Source organism: Medicago sativa, chromosome 4 (assembly GCF_051527215.1).
Source record: "Medicago sativa cultivar Bolivia chromosome 4, Bolivia_mono, whole genome shotgun sequence".
NCBI classification, from domain to species: Eukaryota; Viridiplantae; Streptophyta; class Magnoliopsida; order Fabales; family Fabaceae; genus Medicago; species Medicago sativa.
This window is the reverse complement of record NC_140752.1, coordinates 47,998,245-48,012,082: the sequence shown is the minus strand read 5'-3', so window position 1 is coordinate 48,012,082 and position 13,838 is coordinate 47,998,245. Positions and strand designations below refer to the sequence as shown.

The 13,838-nt window shown below is 37.9% G+C and overlaps 1 protein-coding gene across 1 annotated transcript; it reads left to right on the top strand.

Moving 5' to 3' along the window:
• The first annotated feature begins 12,825 nt into the window (after nt 1–12,825).
• On the top strand, nt 12,826–13,416 carry LOC146929442 (uncharacterized). Its single transcript, XM_085707322.1, has one exon. It carries the CDS (start codon nt 12,826–12,828, stop codon nt 13,414–13,416), a length of 591 nt encoding a protein of 196 aa, XP_085563448.1.
• The last annotated feature ends 422 nt before the right edge of the window (nt 13,417–13,838 follow it).

The following is a 13,838-nucleotide window of genomic DNA, read 5'->3' as shown; positions in this document are numbered from 1 at the left end:
CTTTCACTCGTTGTTTCTTGCGAGAATCTTGTATACTACCTCCTTTTTCCTTCGATAGCTGCTTAATCTGAAGTGCCAAACATAAAACATCCGCAAAAGTGTGACAACTAGAAATGACCACTGATCTAAATATGTATCCCCTTAACCCTTTGATGAACCTTTTGATACGCATCTCTTCTGTGATACGGTAGGGAGCATACCTAGAAAGTTGTGTAAAACAGACACTATACTTCGAAACCGACATTCCCTCTGTTTGTTCAAATCGCTCAAACTCATGAGCTAATATTTGTTACACTTTCATGAAGAAAACGAGCCATAAAAAAATCAGAGAATTCTTTCCATGCCATGGGAGGTGATCCCATTTGTCTTCTTTGTGTCACTGTATCAAACCGATCATATCCACACCTTCCAACTGATGAGATGTCAATTCCACTGCCCGTACCTCTGAACATCCCGATGCTCTCTATAACTGTAACAACCCGATTTTCGCTAGATTTGTTTTATTATTTATTATGTGTTTTTATGTGTGCTTGTTTGTGATTATTTGTCTCTGTGTGTATTTTGTTTCTGGATTAGTGGATTTTGGCTTACAGAGGGTATTTTAGTCATTTTAGACTTAGGGGTATTTTGGTCATTTTGTGAGCAAGGGTAAAATAGTCTTTTGGTTACGAGAATTATTTTTAGTGTTTTATGTGGGAACCATTATTTTACCGAGTTACTAGTAAGGCAGGATAATTAATTAAGGACCGGTAACTCCGTTATTTTTATCCGTAAGTGAGTAGAAACCTTGTGAAATTAGTTAATGAGAACTTTGAGCCCGTTAAGACATTTGAGGGTTGAGCCCAATAGTGAGGAGCCTATTTAAACTCTAATCTTTGAGAAAATTAAGTTACATAGAATCATTTGCACATTTCACACTTTTGAGAGAGGTAGAGAGAGAAAGAGCAAGAACAAGGGTTAGAGAGAAGAAACTTGGGAGAAGAAGAGAAGAGTAGAGATTCAAGAGGGTGGAGCTAAAGTGAAGCCTAAGCTTAGTTTGTGCTCAATTGAGGTAAGGGGGATAGTTTTCATTCATAATCTTTTAGTATAATCTCTTTTCTACTTAAACTCAAGTGCTTAATTATGAGAAGTGATTATTGTGAATTTTAATTGGTGAAATTCGTGCTCTTATTTTGATGCAATGTTTGGGTATGTGAAATTGATGATAATTAAGTTGTTGATGTTGAAATTGCATACTTAAGATGTATATATGTGAATACTTTGTATTTTGCACAAAATTGGTGAAGTATGATATTGTTGTTGTTAGATTGTTGATGAATTCAAGGTTAATTGATGTTGTTGTTATGAGATGTTGTTGTTGATGATTGATACCATGGGTATTCATAATTATGGAGTTGTGGTGTGAATTGAGTTATTTTTGAAAGTTTTATGAAAAATGGGTAAATTGATGATTTGTGATGGAATGATGTTTTAATTTCAAGTTTTATATGGTTTTGATTGCCTTTTTAAGTACATAAACATTTAGACAAATTTTGGGGAAGAATTTGGGGTTAAGGGAATCAAAATTGGAGTTTTGGGGTTGAAAATAGTGGATTCCCGAGAGGGAAAACACTAAGAACAGGGTTGCTGTTCTGATGCTTCCCGCCCGGCGACAAATGGTGTGCCCGACGAGATGTCCAGAAACAGCAACCCCTATTTTTATTGTTCTGGGTATTTGGGGGCCGATCCGAGCTTTCTAAAATGTTTCTTTCAACATGTTTGACTATTATTTTCACTCTTTAATCTACTGGAACATCTTATGAATGGGAATGAGCTTGATTTTATGAAATTGAACTAAACTTTTGAAAAATGTCAAAGAACGTCAATTTTTTCGAAACTCGTTTTTCTCAAAGGAAAGGGGTAGAGTTAAGGTTTTTTATTCAACACACGATTTCTAAAAATGGTTGTGAGTGTTTTCAATGAGTTTTAACTTGTTTTGCTTTGAAAATAGCATTCTTTTAAAAAAAATGATAAAGAGAGACGAACTTTGTGATTTTTATGATTTCCTCGTATTTGATCGGTGAAACGCACATGTATACTCAATTGCACTTATATGTGATCTATGAGTATACATAGTTGAGGTACTAGAGCTTGTTTTCTTAGTTTTGATTTAATTGCTTCAATTATTTTAAAGTTGGGAAAACGATATACGAACTTTGTCGAAAATGGTCTTTGAGACCGAATACTTTTCAAATCCTCTATGAATAGTTTGATATGATTATATGAAGATGTGTGAATGATTGATAGATGTTGATTATGATGTTATCATAGTATGATGTACTTCTCCTTTACTTGGATTGTGAGAAGTTGTATGGAGTTGATGAGTTGTAATAATGTTGTGATGTTGATTAATTGCATATTTGCTAAATGATGTCGATATTGTTGACGAGTGCATATATGTTAAATGATGGGATGATGTTGGTGAACGTATTGTTTAATATATGTTTGGTGTTGAGTCATATATTCATGCATACATGGTTGATGTTGATGGATTTTATATCCCTGTGGTGACGTCGTTGATGATGTTTTTGTTGCATCATTAGTTGACGACATTGTCGTAGTTGATGGCACCGTGTACATATAGAAGTCACGTCTAGGTGCATAACATATCTTGGCATGAGTCCTAGTTGTGTTTGTGCTTGATGTTTGATGTGATAGGTGTCCTATGCAATAGTGATAGGGTGAATTTGCTTGTGTTGATGAATAATGTTGAAGTTGAATTATCTCTTTCTTTGAATTATATGAAGTTTAATTTGATGAATACATTTTCAATAAATTATTTTTGATTATGATTGATGTGAAGCTAACCCCCAGTGGTCTGTGGTTGACCGCCTACCTATTTGTATGAATGGGTAGATGGCGTGCAAGATTGATCTTTTAGCGTGCTTGGTGAGTTGCTTGAGGATAGCGGGAGCTTCCTCTGTTTACCTGTTTAGAGTCTTAGATTAGGCTCTGATTTAGGATGTCAGTCTTTATGTTTATTCTGGATTGAGTATGTTGTTGAGATTTTACCTAGATGTCGGGATTTGGAGATTTTATCTGTTGATGTATGTTTAAGTTATGACATGTATATTTTGGGAGATGTATGTTTTATATCTGCTGCGACTTTTGAGGAATTTTTATTATGCATGTTTTTAGGCTTATTGGAGACGGGACGTCTATTTCTTGAATATATGCATTATTCGCGTGTTTTATCGATTTAATAGAAGTAGGCGTTACAGGTTGGTATCAGAGTCATGGTTAGTCTTGTCCGAACTAGAATTCGGTAAATTTCTTGTTTGTATGCGAATGGTATTGAGTTACCTTCGGTACTTGTTTTGTTGTTCTTACCTGTTGGGTTGGTTTTGTGTAGACGTGAGATGGCTGGTGGTAGAGATGATGCTGCGATTGCAGAGGCTTTAGCTGCAATGACACATGTGTTGGCTCAAGCCAACGAGCAAGCGACAGTTGGTCTTCGTGATCCTGGAGAAGCTCAGGAGTGGAGGCTCAATCGTTTCTTGCGAAACAATCCGCCAACGTTCAAGGGTAGGTATGACCCGGAGGGAGCTCAAACATGGGTATAAGGCATGGAGAGGATCTTCCGTGCTATGGTGACTAGTGAAGATCATAAGGTCAGGTTGGCTACCCACATGCTTGCTGAGGAAGCTGAGTACTGGTGGACGAATGCTAAGGGGAGACTTGAGGCTGCTGGAGAGGTTGTGACTTGGGCAAGGTTCAAGAGTGAGTTTCTGAGGAAGTATTTTCCAAAGAATTTGAGGACCAAGAAGGAAGTTGAGTTCTTGAACTTGAAGCATAAGTACTTGTCTGTGGCTAAGTATGCAGCTAAGTTCGAGGAGCTTTTGAGCTTTTGCCCGTACATCAATGTCGAGGATTCAATGGTTTCGAAGTGTGGAAAGTTCAAGAGCGGTCTGAGGCCAGAGATCTATCAATACATGTGTGTTCAGGAGATTAGGGATTTTGATACTTTGGTGCTCAAATGTCGCATGATTGATGATACCGGAAAGGCCAAGGTGAACCATTACAAGGCGTTGAATGTTAAGAAAGGAAAGGGTCATGGATTTAGGAAGGATATTAGTTGTTATAACTGTGGTGAGAAAGGTCATGCTAGTACTAAGTGTACCAAGCCGAAGAAGGCGGCGGGGAAGGTGTTTGCTTTGAATGCAAAGGAAGTGGAGCAGGCGGATAATCTCATCTGAGGTACGTGTTTTATCAATAGTACTCCTTTGATTGCAATTATTGATACCGATGCTACTCATTCTTTTATCTCGGTTAGTTGTGTTGAACGTTTGAATTTGGTTGTGACTCCGTTGTTGCGAGGGATGGTCATCGACACCCCGACTAGTGGTTCAGTGACTACTTCCTTGGTGTGTGCTAAGTGTCTTGTTAATTTTGGTAATGTTTATTTTGAGCTGGATCTTGTGTGTCTTCCGTTGAAGCATATGGATGTGATTTTTGGTATGGACTGGATGTTGTCTTTCGGTGTTAGCATTAATGTTTAACCAAGAGTATAACGTTTTCTAAGCCGGTAACTGAGGTAGGTGGGAAGTTTTTGACCATGGAGTAGGTGAAGAAGTCTTCAGACGGTGAAGCTAGTGTGTTCATGATGTTTGCATCGTTGAAGGAAAGCGACGAGAAAGGAGTAGGCGATTTGCCGGTAGTGCAAGAGTTTCCTGAAGTTTTTTCGGACGACATTACCGATTTACCGCCATAGATGGAAGTGGAGTTTGCAATTGATTTGGTGCCGGGAACGAGTTCTATTTCGATTGCGCCATATCGGATGTCTGCATCAAAGTTGGGTGAATTGAAGAAGCAGTTGGAAGAGTTACTCGAGAAGAAGTTCATTAGGCCGAGTGTTTCTCCGAGGCGTGCTCCAGTGTTGTTGGTTAAGTAGAAGGATGGCAGCATGAGGTTGTCTGTGGATTATCGGCAGTTGAACAAGGTGACGATTAAGAATTGATGATTTGATGGATCAGTTGGTTGGTGCGGAAGTGTTTAGCAAGATTGATTTAAGGTCAGAATATCACCAGGTAAGAGTGAAGGTGGAAGATATATCCAAAACCGCGTTGTGAACAATGTATGGACACTATGAGTATTCTTAGATGCCATTTGGAGTGACTAATGCGGCAGGTGTCTTCATGGAATATATGAATAGAATATTTCATCCTTTTCTGGACCATTTTGTGGTGGTGTTTATCGATGATATTTTGGTATATTCGAAGATGGAGGAGGAGCATGCTGAGCATTTGAGGATTATGTTGTGTGTCTTGAAGGAGAAGAAATTGTTTGCTAAGTTGTCGAAGTCTGAGTTTTGGTTGCGGGAAGTAAGTTTCCTTGGTCATGTGATTTCGAAGGGTGGCATTGTGGTGGATCGGTCGAAGATTGATGCGGTGTTGTAGTGGGAATCACCAAAGTCTGTGTTTGAGGTTAGAAGTTTTCTTGGGTTGGCATGTTATTATCGGAGGTTTATTGAGGGATTCTCTAAGTTGAAGTTGCCATTGACGCAATTGACTCGAAAGGGACAAGCGTATGTTTGGGATGCTAAGTGTGAGAAGAGCTTTCTAGAGTTGAAGAGATTGACTTCAGCGCCGGTGTTGATTTTGCCTAATCTGAAGGAATTGTTTGTTGTGTATTGTGATGCTTCTAAGATGGGTCTTGGTGGTGTGTCAATGCAGAATCATCAGGTTATGGCTTATGCGTCAAGGCAGTTGAAAGTGCATGAGAAGAATTATCCGACTCATTATTTGGAATTGGCGGCAGTTGTGTTTGTGTTGAAGATTTGGAGGCATTATCTGTATGGTTCTAAGTTTGAAGTGTTCAGTGACCACAAGAGTTTAAAGTACTTGTTTGATCAGAAAGAGTTGATTATGAGGCAGAGAAGATGGTTAGAATATCTTAAGGATTTCGACTTTCAGTTAAGTTATCATCCTGGAAAGGCAAATGTGGTGGTGGATGCTTTGAGTAGGAAGTCCTTGCATATGTCTTCTTTGATGGTTAAAGAGTTGGAGTTGATTGAGCAGTTTTGGGATTTGAGTTTGGTTAGCGAGTTGACGCCGGATGGTGTGAGGTTGGGAATGTTGAAGCTGATGAGTAATATTTTGGAAGAGATTAAGAATGGTCAAAAGGAGGATTTGGAACTTGTGGATCGAGTGGCGTTGGTTAATAAGGGTAAAGGTGTGGATTTCAGATTAGATGAGAATGGCGTTTTGATGTTTCGTGATCGAGTTTGTGTACCGAATGTGCTTGAGCTTAAGAAGCAGATTTTGGAAGAAGGTCACTGGAGTATTCTGAGTATTCATCCAGGAGCGACGAAGATGTATCAGGATTTGAAGAAGTTGTTTTGGTGGCCTGGAATGAAGAAGGAGATCACAGAGTTTGTTTATGCTTGTTTGATCTGTCAAAAGTCGAAGATTGAACATCAGTAGTCGTCGGGTTTGATGCAACCGTTGTTTGTGCTAAATTGGAAGTGGGGTAATATCTCTATGGATTTTGTTAGAGCGTTGCCTAAGACTGTGACGAGTTTTGATTCAATTTGGGTGATTGTCGATTGGTTTATGAAGTCGACACATTTTGTTCCTATCAATACCGGTATGTCTGTGGCGAAGTCAGCTGAGATCTATATTGAGCAGATTGTCAGGTTGCATGGTATTCCTTCTAGTATTAAGTCAGATCGGGATCCGAGGTTTACTTCTAAGTTTTGGGAGAGTTCGAAGCTGCTTTGGAAACTAAGTTGAGGTTGTGTTCTGCTTACAATTCCCAGACTGATGGAAGACGGAGAGGACTATTTAGAGTTTGGAAGATTTGTTGAGAGCTTGTATTTTGGAGCAAGGTGTCAGTTGGATTAAATGTTTACCGTTGATTGAGTTTACTTATAACAACAGTTTTCATTCTAGTATCGGGATGTCACCGTTTGAAGCTTTGTATGGTCGGAGGTGTAGGACGCCGTTGTGTTGGTATGAGTCAGGCGAAAGTGCTTTGTTAGGACCGGAGGTTGTGCAAGAGACCACATAAAATGTTAAGATTGTTGGAACAAAATATGTTTAACATTATCCTTTAGAGTTTTGATGACAACAAAGTATTAAAAATTGTCAATTGGATATGCTAATATTTGTTCAAGTGTACATGACCATAGACAAAAATTTGGTATCTTTGTAAGGTTCTGGAAGAACAAAAAGAGAGCAATTGGAATCAACAAGAAGGAAGCTTTATGCATCTGAAGAAAAGAGGTTCTGAAGATAAGTGCTCCTGAAGTGATGACGTCATCAGAAGCACCTCATCAGAAGCAGTTCTCATCAAGAGCTGAGAGAATTGAAGCTTCAAAGGTTGTTCAAGTGATTTAATCTCGCCCAACATTGCAGAAGACCAGAAGAATGAAGCAACGGCTAATTCAAATGGATTTGAAGGCATTGGATGCTTTTCCGTTGTAGAGAGTTGAAAAAGTTTAAATTGTACGAACTGTACAACCACTACCTCCACTACTCTGTTTTGTCTTTGCAACAAGAAAAGAACAACAGCTGTGCCTGCAACGATGTTCCTTCAGACTTGGAATGGATTTGAAATTGATCATTCATAGAACAATAACCATATCAGGCAAAAGATCATTGGTGATTGATCAAAGCTTCAAACAACTCTTTTTGATGTGTTGGCAATCAACAACGTCTCTTTCACACCTCTATATAAAGGAGTGAAGACTTGAAGATTTCTAAGAGACTCACAACAATTTACAAGCGCCAAAACTCTGTTGAAATTGTTCTGCATCAAAAGTTCACTTAGAATTTCTTATCAAAGTTCATATCTTAGAAATTCTAGAGTCTTAAGAGTCTGTATATGATTTGTATTGTGAACACCACTGATTGTATATCAAGTGTTCAACCTCAAACAAATTTATTTGTATTTCTGTTTGAATGCTTGTGTGCTTGAGCATAGGAAGTCTCTTGATTTAGTTCTTGAGCATAGGAAATTTGTTGCAGTTGTGCTTGAGTAAGTTTGAAGTCTCTTGCTAGTTTTAGCAGTGAGCAGTTGTAATCAGATATTATATTTTAGTGAACTCTCCTTAGAAGTGCAAGGGGTACAGGACTACTTCCGGTTTATGGAAGGAACCTGTATAATTGCTTTGTGTCCTTCTTCTCTCTCTCTCTCTCTCTCTCTCTCTCTCTCTCTCTCTCAATCTTTGTTTTTATCCGCCGCATTTAGAATCTGAACATCACTTCAGAAGCTGAACTCTATCTGCTTCTGACCAGTGATTTCAGTAGGAAAAACGAAGAAAAAGCTAACATAATTCAACCCCCTTCTTGTGTTTTTCTCACCTTCAATTGGTATCAGAGTCTTGGTCTATTGTCTCAACACTTAACAGTGTAACAGAAAAAGATGTCTGGTGAAGACTCCACTTCTGGATCTGGGAACAACAATGTTGTTCTATATGATTATGGTAACAATAAGAAAGCTGACTCTGGTAAAGTTCCTACGTTTAATGGAGATCCTGAAGAATTCTCTTGGTGGAAAACCAACTTCTACAGCTATGTCATAGGTTTAGATGAAGAACTATGGGACATTCTAGAAGATGGTGTTGGTGACTTAGTCCTTGATGAAGAAGGAGCTGTTATTGATAGAAGAAAAAAATACTCCTGCTCAGAAGAAACTCTACAAGAAGCATCACACGATCAGAGGAGCACTTGTCACTGCTATACCGAAAGTAGAGTATATGAAAATGAGTGATAAATCTACTGCAAAGGCAATGTTTGCTTCTCTCTGTGCAAACTATGAAGGTAGCAAAAAGGTCAGAGAAGTAAAGGCTCACATGCTTGTTCATCAGTATGAGTTGTTCAAGATGAAGGTTGATGAAAGTATTGAGGAAATGTACTCAAGATTTCAGACCCTAGTCTCTGGACTATAAATACTGAAGAAAAGTTATTTTGCTGCTGATCATGTGAGCAAGATACTAAGAAGCTTGCTTGCTAGATGGAGACCTGAGGTTACTGCTATTGAGGAAGCTAAAGATTTAAACACTTTAAGTGTTGAAGATCTTGTCAGCTCTCTCAAAGTTCATCAGATAAGTCTAAATGAACATGAGCCTGCTAAGAAGAGTAAATCTATTGCTCTTCCATCTAAAGGGAAGTCATCAAAAGCTCTTAAAGTTGTTGAATCTGAAGAAGAATCACCTGATGGAGATTCTGATAAAGATCCTACTGAGAAGATTGATATGCTCTTCAACAAGCTTGAGTATCTGGCAAGGAAGAATAGGAAGTTTCTAAGTAAGAGAGGTGGTTATAAAAGCTCCAAGAAAGAATATCAGAAGAGATGCTTCAACTGTAAGAAGCCTGGACATTTCATTGTTGATTGCCTAGATCTTCAGAAGGAGAAATCAAAGGACAAGTCAAAGAAATCAAGCTTCAACTCAAGGAAATTCAGGAAGCAGATTAAGAAGAGTTTAATGGCAACCTGGGAAGATTTAGATAGTAAATCTGGGTCTGAAAAGGAAGAAGCAGAAGATGAAGCTAATGTAGCTAGAGGGTTAGTGGCTACAGTAACATCAGAAGCTGAACCTTACTCAGAATCTGAAGATGAAAATGAGGTATACAATAAAATTCTCAGAGAAGAACTTATTGAGTCTCTTAAAGAACTCCTTACACATTTTGAACTTAGAACCAATGAGTTGAAAGATTTCAAAAAAAAAAATGTTGATTTAATGAAACAACAAGAATCAACCCTATTGGATCTGAAAGCTTCTGAAGAAGGACTTAGAGGCTTTGACTTCATTTGTAAAACCTATGAAGAAAAGCTCAAGTTTCTTTGTCAGAAGCTACAAGAAAAGTGTAATGGAAAACCTTTAAGGAAACATGAAATTGCTCTTGAGGATTTTATTATGTCTGGTATTGACAGAAGCAAAGTTGCTTCATTGATTTATAGCATTTACAGAAACAATGGTAAAGGGATTGGATTTTCAGAAGGGAAACATAATGAAAACAGTCTTAAAGCATGTTGTCAATGCATCAAGGAAGGATTGAAAACCTTCTTTGTACCTGAAGGTGCTAAGTTTGAAACTGTAGTTCAGTCAGAACCTGAAGCTTCCAGCTCTGAGGGTAAGATCACTTCAAAACCAAAGAACTCTAAGCCAAAGGCAATGAGAAACTCTGATTCTAAAACTTCAAAGATCAAAATTCTGAAGAGATCAGAACCTGTTCCTCAGAATCTGCTGAAATCTGAGTCTGACATCCTGAAGTCTAAGTTTCAGAAGAACAAAATAGTTGTTGCTTCTTGGGAATCAAAACCAAAAGCTGCTAAAACTAAGGTATTGATTAATCAGAAGCCACCAAACTCACAGCACAAGGTACAAGAAGTGAAGAGTAAAACTTCAAGTACTAACCTCAAAGGACCTATAAAACAATGGGTACCTAAATCTGAAATTGTCAATGCTGCAGATATGCCTAAGAGCAAAGGAAAAGCAAAAATCATGGTACCTAGACAGCGGTTGCTCAAGACATATGACAGGAGAGAAGTCTATGTTCCTCACTCTCACAATGAAAGAAGGAGGAAATGTGAAGATTGGAGGCAACCATTCTGGCAAGATCATTGGTACAGGAACTATTGGTAACTCCTCTATTTCTATTAATAATGTGTGGTTGGTAGATGGTCATGAACATAACATTTAGAGTATCAATTAGTTTTGTGATAATGGTTATGATGTGATGTTTGAAAAGACCAAATGCACAGTAATCAACAAGGATGACAAGTCCATAGTATTCAAGGGAAAGAGGATAGAAAATGCCTATAAAATCAACTTCTCTAAACTGGTTGATCAGAAGGTAATCTGTCTTCTATCAGTGAATGATAAGAAATGGATATGGCACAGAAGGTTGGCACATGCTAACTGGAGATTAATCTCTAAGGTTAGTAAGTTACAACTTGTCAAAGGCCTACCTGACATTGACTATCATTCAGATGCACTTTGTGGTGCATGCCAGAAAGGGAAGATTGTTAAATATTCTTTTAAAACAAAAGACATTGTCTCAACCTCCAGACCCTTAGAATTACTTCATATTGATTTATTTGGACCAGTTAGCACTACATCCTTATATGGAAGTAAATACGGATGTAAAGAGTGCATTTCTCAATGGAGTGATATCAGAAGAAGTGTTTGTCAAACAACCTCCTGGTTTTGAGGATCTTAAGCATCCTGACCATGTTTACAAACTTAAGAAATCACTATATGGTCTTAAACAAGCTCCCAGAGCTTTGTATGATAGACTAAGTAATTTTATGATTAAAAATGATTTTAAAAGAGGTCAGGTTGACACAATACTCTTCAAAACGACTCTTGAGAAAGACATTCTTGTTGTGCAGATATATGTTGATGATATAATATTTGGTTCTACTAATGCATCTCTTTGCAAGGAATTTTCTAAGTTAATGTAGGATGAATTTGAAATGAGCATGATGGGAGAGTTAAAGTTCTTTCTTGGAATTCAAATCAATCAATGCAAAGATGGAGTATATGTTCATCAAACAAAGTATACAAAGCAGCTTCTGAAGAAGTTCAAGCTGAAAGATTGTAAAGTGATGAACACTCCAATGGATCCAACCTGCACCTTAAGCAAAGAAGATATTGGAACAAAGGTAGACCAGAAGCTGTATAGAGGTATGATTGGTTCTTTGTTATACCTCACTGCATCTAGGCCAGATATTTTATTTAGTGTATGCTTGTGTGCAAGATTCCAGTCAGATCCTAGAGAATCTCAATTAACTGCTGTTAAGAGAATCTTCAGGTATTTGAAAGGAACAACTAATCTTGGACTCCTCTATAGGAAATCCTTAGATTATCAGTTGGTTGGATTTTATGATGTTGACTATGCTGGTGACAGGATTCAAAGGAAATTAACCAGTGGCAATTGCCAGTTTCTGGGCGAGAATCTGATCTCCTGGGCTAGCAAAAGACAAGCAACTATTGCTGTGTCTACAGCAGAAGCAGAATACATCTCAGCTTCAAGTTGTTGTACGCAACTACTTTGGATGAAACATCAGTTGAAAGACTATCAGGTTAATGCTAATAGTATTCCCATTTATTGTGATAATACTACTGCTATTTGTTTATCAAAGAATCCAATTCTACATTCAAGGGCAAAGCATATTGAAATCAAACACAATTTTATTAGAGATTATGTTCAAAAAGGAATTTTAGATACACAATTCATTGATACTGAACATCAATGGACTGATATATTTACTAAGCCTTTAACAGTTGAAAGATTTGATTTTATAAAGAAAAATTTGAACATGCACTTTGTGTCTGATTAAAATTGCTTGTCTCTGAACAAGGAATTTAGGTTCTGAAGTCGTTCAGAAGCTATAGTCCATTAGAAGCTCTTTACTGAGGTTCTGAGGAAAATGTGCTTCTGGAGATGACATCAGCATCTGAACTCCAGAAACTGGACTTCGTGCTTCTGAATAGGAGAGTTAGTGGAAACGTTGGAAGTTACTTTTTGGTAGCACCTGTCCCACTAACTTGGCAGTTACTCTGAAAAACTCTGACGTGGCTTAAGTGTATTGGTGTATAACGTAAAAGGGCAATGATGAATTTATGCTTTGAATGTACTATCTCGCGCCCCCTAAGTCATTAATGCTGTGTTTGTTTGTCTCCTTCTGAATTGTAATCGTTTTTACTAAAAACACTTAGACAAAAACACGCACTACTCACTTTACAACCTACACTTTCTGATTTTAGACTGATTCTCTGCGTGAACTTCATTCCTTTTTAAAATCAATATCTAGAACCCTTAATCTCTCATCAGAATCATGGCATGTTCAAGTTCAAGTCAAGGAACTTCCATGCAAATAGCTTCCGGTGACACTTATCAGATCAAAGGAGGAAGGATGAAATTAGAAGAAGATGATCTGTTCGTACAAATGGAGAATCCAGTGGATTTTAAATATCTAAAGCATCATGGAGTTGATATCTCAAGCTATCTTCTATATCAAGATTTGGAAGGCTACTTTGGAATGCTGAATGGTCCAACTTATGAGTACTTGGTACAATACTTCTGGGTAAGAGCAGAAATTTATGACAAGTATGCAGCTAAGCAAGAAGAAGCTGAGAAAGTTTTGTTAGACCCTAGTCTAAAAGGAAAGACAAGAGCTGAAAAGGGATTAAAGGAATTCAAAAGAACAGAAATTCGCTCCAACTTGCTGGGAATTCCTATAACCATTAATGAAGAAGTGATTGGAAAAGCTTGCAGAAGAGAAATTGAAGTTTCATTTCAATGGAATCTGAACCCCAAAACAAGTGTTTGGAAAGACATTGTTATCAAAACTTTGTTCAATGGTGACCCTAAAGGAAAGTACTTTGATTTCGAAGGGTGGCATTGTGGTGGATCCGTCGAAGATTGATGCGGTGTTGCAGTGAGAATCACCAAAGTCTGTGTTTGAGGTTAGAAGTTTTCTTGGGTTGACAGGTTATTATCGGAGGTTTATTGAGGGATTCTCTAAGTTGAAGTTGCCATTGACGCAGTTGACTCGAAAGGGACAAGCGTATGTTTGGGATGCTAATTGTTAGAAGAGCTTTCTAGAGTTGAAGAGATTGACTTCAGCGCCAGTGTTGATTTTACCCAATCTGAAGGAATTGTTTGTTGTGTATTGTGATGCTTCTAAGATGGATTTTGGTGGTGTGTTAATGCAGAATTGTTAGGTTGTGGCTTATGCGTCAAGGCAGTTGAAAGTTCATGAGAAGAATTATCCGACTCATGATTTGGAATTGGCGGCAGTTGTGTTTGTGTTGAAGATTTGGAGACATTATATGTATGGTTCTAAGT